The 10,042-nt window shown below is 40.4% G+C and overlaps 1 protein-coding gene across 2 annotated transcripts; it reads left to right on the top strand.

The window, feature by feature from the left end:
- Nucleotides 1–1,099: 1,099 nt before the first annotated feature.
- Nucleotides 1,100–10,042, top strand: prkab1a (protein kinase, AMP-activated, beta 1 non-catalytic subunit, a). 2 transcript variants are annotated; one of them, XM_080477534.1, is made up of 8 exons: nt 1,100–1,211; nt 3,497–3,679; nt 3,787–3,956; nt 4,135–4,228; nt 4,632–4,746; nt 5,470–5,603; nt 5,747–5,815; nt 7,873–10,042. In XM_080477534.1, the coding sequence occupies exons 2-8, from the start codon at nt 3,536–3,538 to the stop codon at nt 7,948–7,950; spliced, it is 804 nt and encodes a 267-aa protein (XP_080333660.1). In that variant the 5' UTR covers nt 1,100–1,211; nt 3,497–3,535; the 3' UTR covers nt 7,951–10,042. The 2 variants fall into 2 exon arrangements, with proteins under 2 accessions (XP_080333660.1, XP_080333661.1); XM_080477535.1 differs by having other exon boundaries at nt 1,114–1,227.

The raw sequence follows: 10,042 nt of genomic DNA, 5'->3' as shown, positions 1-10,042 counted from the left end.
CTTCCCATTTCTTGCAAGTAGTAATTAAACAAGCAGAGAACATTTTCTGTGGAATAAAGATAACGCAGTATTGATGTTCATGCATAGGACAAAGAAACAGACCTAGTTAACAAATATGACGCTTGAAGAAATATGAGGCTTATTAAATGGACCGTTTTAACCCTGAGATGGGGTGTCTTTAATCATAAATTGTGATATTTTAACTTTGCATTGTGCTTTTCTCTATGTGTCAAACCTGTGTATATTAAAAATACCTAAAAATAAAACTGCTTTTAAATGTTTGACCTGTTACTTAGTGTGCAAGCTGCTCTCTCTAAGGAGTCTAAATTTAGAGTCACCAGCAGAATGGCAGTCGGTAGTGCTGTGGAATACAGAACAAAGGATTTAAGACAATATGCTACATGAAAAGTGACAGAGTGAATCTTGACAAACCTTTAATCACAGTGGTGGTGGTGTGTGTGTGTGTGTGTGTGTGTGTGTGTGTGTGTGTGTGTGTGTGTGTGTGTGTGTGTGTGTGTGTGTGTGTGTGTGTGTGTGTGTGTGTTGGGGGACAGTCCATCACAGGACAAACACACAGTCAGTCAACACACAAACTCATAATTAGTCATTTAGAATAACCCATTAATCTCAAATACATGTTTTAGGGCTGTAAGAGAAAACATGATGAATCCCACACATGCACAGGGAGCAACATGCAAACTTTACAGAGAAAGATCCAGCTGGTAGTCAAACCTGGACATTCATCATTTTGTCTTCCTGTGATCATTTTGCATCTTTTTCAGCTCTGTGGTTGTCGAATACTGCAGCTGCTTGACTTTAAACGACACATTAACCTCTTCCAGTATTACAGTAAACCACTGAAAGGGTACTATAATTTTTGTAGCCATTAGTACAGACTGGACTTGATGCAGGCTTCCATCTAGTGTTGGAAATGAACAATTACATTTTTCTGCAGCGCTGCTGACGCTAATTAAAATCATTGATATCAGCCTCAGATTGAAACAATATTTGGGCATTAATGATGCAAAAAGGCGTAGATGAACTTAATTTATATTTGGTTTTGTAGTTGTATTTAATCCACAGATAGAGCTGTAGGTCTGATTCTTTGCGCATGCGCAGACCGGGGAGCTCTTTAGCATCCTCTCATGTTTATACGGCTCAGATGAAATGACGAGCTAACGCCGACAGCCACAACGGGAGCACTTTATCAGGTGAAAACAAATCTATGTGAGTGTGTGTGCTTTCACAGTCATTGTCTTGTATTTAGTGTCACTGGAGTAGACCAATCGGGAGTTGTTTGGAGAAAGCAGGACATCCTGCCGGTGTTTCGGATTAACTGGCATCCCTGTTAACTGGTGGCCAACGACCTATATTGTCCGTTATTGCTGCCAATAACAGTAGATGTTACAAGTCCGACAGGAATCCGTATGCCGGGACAGCTTCGTATTTCTGTCAGATTTCCAAGATTTGCGTTTAAAAAAGCAACAACGGACTCTAAAGGACGTCGGTCACCAATTGACACGGAAACCACTTTATCTGTAGCAGTGATGCTAGCTGCGACATTACCGTTAGCTCGAGTGCAAACAGAAACGCGTCAAATCTCATTAAAACTGCGGCAGTAAATAAACGTGAACCAAGTGTCAGATAGGGAAGCTTTCGTTTTGCAAGAGTTGATATTGCATCTGTTTCATGTGGGGCATCAAAGCAACGTCATTTGCCTTGCCTGGGTGTGCGTCCTGTTATAAATAAACACACTGTAAACAATGTAAACAACACTAAGATAAACACATCATATGTGGTCATCTTACCAATATTGTGATGCCATTGTAACTACTGATGAAAAATACCTTTTTTATAAAAATTTTTTTTAAAACAAACTCACTTTCATGCAGTGTACTGTGAATAATAGCAATATAACAAAATCAACCATTCGCCAATAATTAAAATATTTCAATTTACAATAATCATCAGAATAATTACAGTAAACAGAGGCTTGCAATACTCATTCTAGTTCATTTCATGGTCAGACACAGAGCAGGTTGAAATCCTCAAGCACTCAAGCTGTTAAACATCAACTCGCCCTCTCAACCAGGGATGGCTAACTAGTTTTTATGAAAGGGTCACATGAGCAACTACTGTGGAGTTATGACCTTCAATATAAACTAATGGTGCATAATATGAACTAATGAGATGACATTGGGAAAGGTAAGTGTTCCCATAGTTCACTTCACACTGTGACACTTCCATATGTTTTACATTAGAAATTAAATGAAATATCCCAACTCTTTTTTTTATTCACCTTACAAGCCATAAAAAACAAAAAAAAAAGACATCTTAAATATGTTTTCCCTATTATTTTTTAAAGTGGAGGCTGTTATTATCATATTTAAGAAAAAAAAAATGAAGCTTGAAACCTTTTTCTTAATTCCTCGGGTCAACTGAGGACAACCAAATGGCCACACAATATAATATACTGTCACACATACACATTTTTCCTGACACCCTCTTCAATCAAACTCATTAAATTGAGCCAATGTATGAAAATGTACAGTCATAACCACTTACTTCACGGAGATGTTGATGAGATGTTGGCAAATATGACTTTAATGTCTTGTGTGACACCGCTGAACCTTTTGGCAGTGTTTCCGATTTATATCCTTGTATGTCACAGTGAAACTCATAATCGATGTCACATCGCTGTGTATCTGCTGTTGCTCCGTCAAAGTCACAGCGACACTGCTTATTGAGATGACTAACTTTTGGAGTGACTGTTGCTTTATTGGCAGTCGAGGGAGAGTTGTAAAATATCTGAAATCTTACATAAAGTCGCACAAATCAAAGAAACTTGTGAAGAATCACCAAACGCTCTGTAGTTTCTAATAATGATCATATATTAGGTCTATCATTTGGTGTGATATATTACATTAAAGTCCATATCCTCCCCAAAGCTGCTGGTGCAAATTAAAAAGTTTGCTGAAACAGTGAGCATTTGGAAACTGTGAGGTTTTATGTAACGAGGGGCTGCAGGGAAAAAAAAAACGATGTAGCTGAGCAAACGCACTGAGATAAGGTATCGTGCGGACGGGCGGGATCTGTTAGGGTCTTGTCTGATCAGACATAACATGCTATTTTAAGCCACCTTGTGCATGGGCGGGGTGTCGGAAAATTCTCACCGCTGCTCTTGAGTTTTCCATTGTATGACTCTTTGCACGATCGTACAGTAAGTGAACAAAGACGCGCTGCGTAAGGAACACACAGTTCCAGTTTGCATGCATGGTACGGCGCGGTGAACAGTGGGTGTAGAAATCTGTAAAGTTGTTCCACAAGATGCTCAGTGTCTGCATAGTTGAATAAAATAAACTTTACTCAATTCTTCTGAAGCATTTCTTCTGAAGCATTAATACCTATGCAACATTAAGACCGACTCACATCTCTCTCTCTCTCTCCCTCTCTCTCCCTCTCCCTCTCTCTCCCTCTCCCTCTCTCTCTCTCTTAGCCACTTTGCAACTTCCCCCATCTCCAGTAAGACAAAGCCATGGGGAATACGAGCAGTGAGAGGGCCGCCATGGGCCACGGGGAAAAGGCCCTGCGGAGGGACAGCCGGGGTAACAAAGAGGGGCCAAAAATTCTGATGGATAGCCCAGAGGACGCGGACATTTTTCATGGCGAGGACATGAAGGTAAGGCATGCCGGTATCCCAAAGGAACTGGATAATCCCACACCGCTCCAAATCCCACACTTTTGATCATGTGCATGTACAGATTTCTTAAGGTGGTGCTATTTCAGGCTCCTTTGCAGAAAGAGGAGTTTCTTGCTTGGCAGCAGGACTTAGAATCAGAAGACAAAGGGCCCACTTTAGACCGACCGACAGTCTTCCGCTGGACAGGCGATGGAAAAGAGGTCTACCTCTCTGGATCCTTCAACAACTGGGCCAACAAGATCCCCCTCATAAGAAGGTGAGAACTTGCTCTAAGCAGTATGAGGCCCCGGTCTGCTATTATGGTGTTAACCAGCACATTCTGATACCTGTGATGGCTTCAGTTTCGAGATTGGTTTATGAGTCGGAAGGTTCCCGTAACCAAATGTCTTGTGTGTACCAAAGTGTCTTCCTCTGTTTCCCACCATCGGTCAAAGTCAGAACACCTTCGTGGCGATCGTTGATCTACCAGAAGGGGAGCATCAGTACAAGTTTTACGTGGACGGCCAGTGGACCCACGACCCAGCTGAGGTGAGAAGTCAAAATGTTCTCTTTTGTCCAGTGAGTCCACACGAAAAGTCTTTCCTCTTCCAACTATCTGGAAGTAAAGGCATCAGCGCTGTACTGGGACTGAAAGATCAAATTGTATTTGGAGCTTATTCTGTTCTGCGAAGCAAAGATTCTGTGACCACGAGCCAAAGCTGAACCGTTCTGCCTTGTATAATTCTGGTGCTGTTCAAATTCAGCTTATCTCTAGAAGATACAGGAGCTCCAGCAGCACATGTGCAATCCTCCCACGAGATGTGGAACTCACAAGATCAGCTGCCCTCTAAATAGCACCACTATCAAGAGAAATAGTCTTAAATCAAACAGTGTCGTTTTATTCTGATTTACACAGCTGTATTGATCTGTTTGATTGTGTCTGTTGTGGCAGCCTGTTATAACCAGCCAGCTGGGAACAGTCAACAACATCATACAGGTGAAGAAAACTGACTTTGAGGTGTTTGACGCACTGATGGTGGACTCACAGAAGTGCTCCGACATGTCAGGTGCGTGCTGACGTTTTCATTTCCAGTCTGCTAATATTCACTTTTGTAACCTGTTTGTAAAATGTTTCACAAAAATCCTTAAAATTTCCCAGTTTTTCCAGGTTTTTTTTGTCAATGTGCACATATTTTTTCACTCTTCTGGAAGCAGTTTATTCACACCCTTTTCCTACCATCCGTCCATTTTCAATACTCTTATATAGTTTCATTATCTATAAATAATAATTATTTTGCAAAACAAGGCCAATGATTGGGTGTTCCCTTCTTCTCCCGCCGTGGTGGTGGACTACAGAACACAGGGGGCTCATTACTGCCACACTGTAGAAGCTGCCAGAACAGATTAGTTGAAAATGTGACATAAAACGGGTCGCTTACAATAAAAAATGCTATCAACCAACTAATGGATGTAATTGATTTTTATCAATTAGTTCTTTCAGCACGTTTATGTCTTCGCTGTGCTCAGAAATGAATTTTTGTACCTAAAAAACAAAAACTGAATAAACAATAAAACTTTGACAGACGCTTCCCTGACACATTCTGCCAGAAAAAACTGCTTTGTCATCAAGATAAACAAAAGTTCCTTCCAGACAAACTTCCTATTGGATCCCTCTGCAGTGTACCGCCAGGGTTTGTGTAGAATACCTGACGAAGGGCTTCATTCATGAGCGAACGGCGGCCATGTTTACAGCCGCTGCCCGTCACACTTTCCCACCCTTCTTTTATCAGACCTCTCCAGCTCCCCTCCCGGGCCGTATCATCAGGACGCTTACGTTCCGAAGCAGGAGGAGAAGTTCAAGTCTCCGCCAATCCTCCCCCCTCACCTCCTTCAGGTCATCCTCAACAAAGACACTGGAATCTCTGTAAGTCCGGATGTCGTGAAACTTATCTCCCGCTTTGTTTGCGGCATTTTTGTTGTTGATTTGAAAGTCAAAACTTGAAAAACGATGTTAAAAGTGTGTGATTCAACTCTCTGGTGTTTCTTTTTTTTTTCCATAACATCCAGTGTGACCCTGCACTCCTTCCAGAACCCAACCATGTCATGCTCAACCACCTCTATGCTCTTTCTATTAAGGTAAGGCCAAATGACATCCAGTAAAGTTGTCGTCTCCCCCCCCCCCACATCCCCCTCTATGTGTGCGTGTTTGGCATTTCTTCACCACTGCAGGGGCTGCTGCCACGTGAGGAAACTTTTTGGTGGCGATGCCTGAGAAAAAGCTCAGCTTTGTTGGCAGTTGTTTTCTGAAGAGAAAGCGAGAGCCGCCGCCGCTGCTGCCGCTGCTGCTGTTAGGCGGCTCGCATGCAGCTTGCACAGCAGATTGCATCGACCAAATGCCAACAATGATAACAAGCTGCTAATGGGACAGATGGACAGGGCCGAAGGACAGATAATTGCCCTTCTTACAACGTTGTGAAAATAGAACAAAAAAGAAAAAAAAAAAAAGAAATGTGTGCATGTTAAGATGAGACGCAGAAGGCCGGGTGAGGATAATGAGGCAAGAGACTTCACACTTGTACATTGTTTGTATGCTCCCTCAAAAACACTATTTTCCCTTTCAGCTGGCAGCTGCTTTGATATTGACATTTTGTTTTCTATTCAGTCGCACCTGTAGCAATCTGCCATCTATATATATATTATTTTTTTGGGGGTGGTTTTCATGTGTGCCAGTCTCCTGAAAGCGAGGCAGGCGTGTCCAGCAGTTTTGCAGCTGTGCTCAAACAAACGCACAAGGAGCAGCTAAAACGCTGCCGTCCATCTATGGCAGATTATTTAGTTTAACTTTGACACCAGCCAGTGAGATTGCAGGTTTTCATAAACACATTCCCAATGTGGGAACAGCCAGTAAAAGCCCCCCCCCCCCCCCCCCCCCCCCCCAAAAAAAAAGAAAAGTGTGACTATTTTGATGACTATGTAGATTGGAAACGTAATGAACTCAATTGGGAGCATAACAGGAAATGTTGCCGGCTATTTGGCTGGCAGGAAAGCCATTACGTTGGACCCATTTACAGATCAAATTCATCAGTGCGCCATATATTTTTCGGCTGAGATTCTCAACAGCGGCAAACAGTGATACTGAGTAAATCTCCCAAATGTTCAGAGTTGAAGTGATTTTGGAAAAAGAGACAGGCAGACTCGCTCATCGCACCTTTTCTCCACAAAATCAAAATAAACCAACAGCCTGATAATAAGGTCATGAGTTATATATTAGATGTAGATTTTTTTATTTTTTTTTATTTGATATTCTTCAAAACAAATCTCATTTTATTAATTTAAAATGAAGGTGTGATGAATATGTCTTTAGTTTCACGAAACCAAATAATTGCTATAGAAAATCTCAACATGAAGCCAATTTTAATGATACTTCGTGGTGTATAATATAGTGAGATGTCCTGAAAATTTCTCCTGCAGCTGTTACGTTATGCATGTTTTTACAAACTCACCCCGTCAGCATGGCCTCGAGGCGAGTTTGCTCGCAATGAGGTCACTAAGTTTTATGGCAACATGACTGATATTTCAGCTTGGATCTCTACTTGGCTACTTCTAAGGAATTGGTTTGAATTTATTATTTTTTTTTATGTTTTTAATAATTGGGTATGGTTTGGTTGGCCGGATTAGAGCCTCTTGCGAGTCGGTTTTGTATGTAATAAATGAATGTGGCGACTATGCCATCCACTATACCAACTTTTTCATAAGCACGTAAAATAGCATTGAAAATAGGATCTTGTAGTAGTTTATATGTTTTTTCTTGATCTGCGATATTTGTTTGCGGAAACTGTAGAAAGAATAATTTGATTGGATAATGGTTAACTTAGGGCTTCTCCTCTCTAGGAGCTGCTGCCTGCAATCATTTGAAACATGATTAGTGACACCTGGTGGTCAGAGAAGGAAGCACAACACTTTTTCCACTGCAAAGGGCAGATTGTGGAATTAAAGTTTACGTATTTAATTTGTGATTAGCAATTTTTGTTAAAGCGATTTTCACGTAATACATATTTCAGTTGGAAGTGACAGTTGATCCGCTGCTGCCTTTTCTCCGGCTCGCCTGAAATATTCCATATGTGCGCCAAAAACTGCTTTATAAAGTTTAAATCTGTTTCATTCTTCCTCTGTTTTGTCTTTTCCTGTCACAGGATGGAGTGATGGTGCTCAGTGCCACACATCGCTATAAGAAGAAGTACGTCACCACTTTGTTATACAAGCCCATCTGATCCAAGACTTGCCTTTTTTTTTTTTATTATTATTATTACAGCCCATTTTGTACACAGAGTGTACATTACTTTAGCACTATCTTGTTTTGTTTTTTTTAGCTGGACCTCGATGTAATCTTGGTCGTATTTCACCTCTTCAGTTTATCATATGATGGAGTTAATATATTAAAGATTAAATAAAGACATGATTTAGTTCAATTGCAACTTAGAAAGAAACATTAGATTTGTTTATTATATACTTTACAGTAGTTTACTGAAAGCAGTAAAAGTTGGTGTCAACGGATCAATTGAGGCAGCAACACCTTATTATTCTGCTTTAACTGGTTACTGAAGTGACCTTAATCTTTGGGATTCAGTGCCACCGACTTTTTATTATTTAACTCACACTAAAAAGATTTTTGTGCACGAGAATCACCGATTATATTAAGAAGCGATATATGTTGAATATCTTTGTATACCCATGTATTGCAAACATATCCAAGTGTGGCCCGAATCTTACGTAATCTGCCTTCGACGTTCTCTGACTACCCTCTGTAGTTATCCGGTGATGTAATAATAGCTTAGCGTGCTACAAAGGTAATAATAATAATGGGATAGGACACTGGCATGTTTGTTACCAAAACAAACCCAATCATCAGGTTACGGATTGAAAGGTAACACAGGGAGAGGCACTCTCTCAGAGCTGCTGTCGTTTTTCCCACGGTTCGGAACGAGACTCAAGAATGTCATAGGCGAAAGAAGATGAAGGAAGAAAGAAAGAAAAATGCACTGCAGTAGCTTTCCACTGTTTTTTACACTTCTTGTTGTTGACAATGAGAATTTATTTAGTTGTATTTATGCAGCACTTAGTAGATGTTTTTCTTTAATATATTTAATTTTCATACAGGCGACAAAGGAAAAACCTCGAAACTTGATGCTGACTAATTTTGTTTGCTGGAACTGTTTCAGGCCACATTGATATAATGATGGCTTTATCAAACAACAGAACGTTTTATGACGTATATCAGAGTTTCTTTTCCTTTTTCTTTTAAACTCGAAAAAGTCGCCCAGATCTATGAAGTATTGTAATACCCAGTTGTATCACAGGAGGGTGTATTGAGTCGGTCTAGCTTTTGGTTTGTCCCGCAGAAGCAAACCAGACTCAAAAGCCAGTTTTGGGAGTTTCCATGGAGTCACATCGTTTTCAAAACGTTGCGTTTTCGGTAGCGATGAGCAACGTTGTGTAGACAGATGCAACAAAATGTTTCTATTTTCTCTTGAAAATGCGACCTAAACATCATAGTAAGTCATCATCACCACAAAAGGACAAATTAAATAAGACATGCTGTCCTTCTATGTTGTCACTCCTGTATATTTTTCTACATTACAATACATCTTATTGTCCTTATAGTTATTATCCGGTCTGTGGCCATGACTAAGTCACTCAGCAGCCAATTATGCTTGAAGTGATTTATTTTTCTTTTTTTCTTTTTTCTTTTTTTTTTTCACTCAAGCACTTGCAGCATGACAATGTATGAAAAGAAATATCATTATTTTTTATCACATTTCATGAAGTGTAGATTTACTGTTGCACAACACCATATTTATCCTGCTTTTATATGGAGCGAATGCACTGATATAAGAGTTCCAGCTGACGGTCGCGTTGTCGATATGGCATCTTTTGTTTGTGCTACAAAACACTGCCAACCTTGTGGAGCTGTACTATTTTCCCCTTGAATAATGTTTCTGGGCAAGCTATGGTTGATTTCTGTCAGAATTAGACCAAACGAGCAGATTTAAGGCAGCCAGTCAAGACACTGGTATGTGGACCACCAGTGAGAGATTTATAATGACCTGCAGCTATTCCGGAAAAGTGGAAGGGGAATGTGTTACAAAATACTATTGACATGAAGCAACGTTACTGTGGCTCGGAGTACAGCTACATACGATTCACACAAACAAATGAGCTCGTATTGTTAATTATTCTTTTCCCGAGCGGAGGCCAGTAGATGCTGAGGTCTCATTCGTTTGTGCTCACTCCGCTGTTGTTTTAGATCTCACTGGTCTGTTGATGTTAAGATGTTTAACATTTAAATAAATGGCACAATCATTC

Source organism: Lipophrys pholis (assembly GCF_963383615.2).
Source record: "Lipophrys pholis genome assembly, chromosome: 12".
In the NCBI taxonomy this organism is placed as follows: Eukaryota; Metazoa; Chordata; class Actinopteri; order Blenniiformes; family Blenniidae; genus Lipophrys; species Lipophrys pholis.
The sequence above is the reverse complement of the archived record's forward strand: the minus strand, read 5'-3'. Positions and strand labels throughout refer to the sequence as shown.

What these genes read in the sequence shown, in the direction of transcription:
- prkab1a (XM_080477534.1), top strand. Translation starts at nt 3,536, where the DNA reads ATGGGGAATACGAGCAGTGAGAGGGCCGCCATGGGCCACGGGGAAAAG. An exon ending in GGACCCACGACCCAGCTGAG is followed by an intron (nt 4,229 to 4,631) that starts GTGAGAAGTCAA and finishes CTGTTGTGGCAG; the next exon opens with CCTGTTATAACCAGCCAGCT. An exon ending in TCTATGCTCTTTCTATTAAG is followed by an intron (nt 5,816 to 7,872) that starts GTAAGGCCAAAT and finishes TTCCTGTCACAG; the next exon opens with GATGGAGTGATGGTGCTCAG.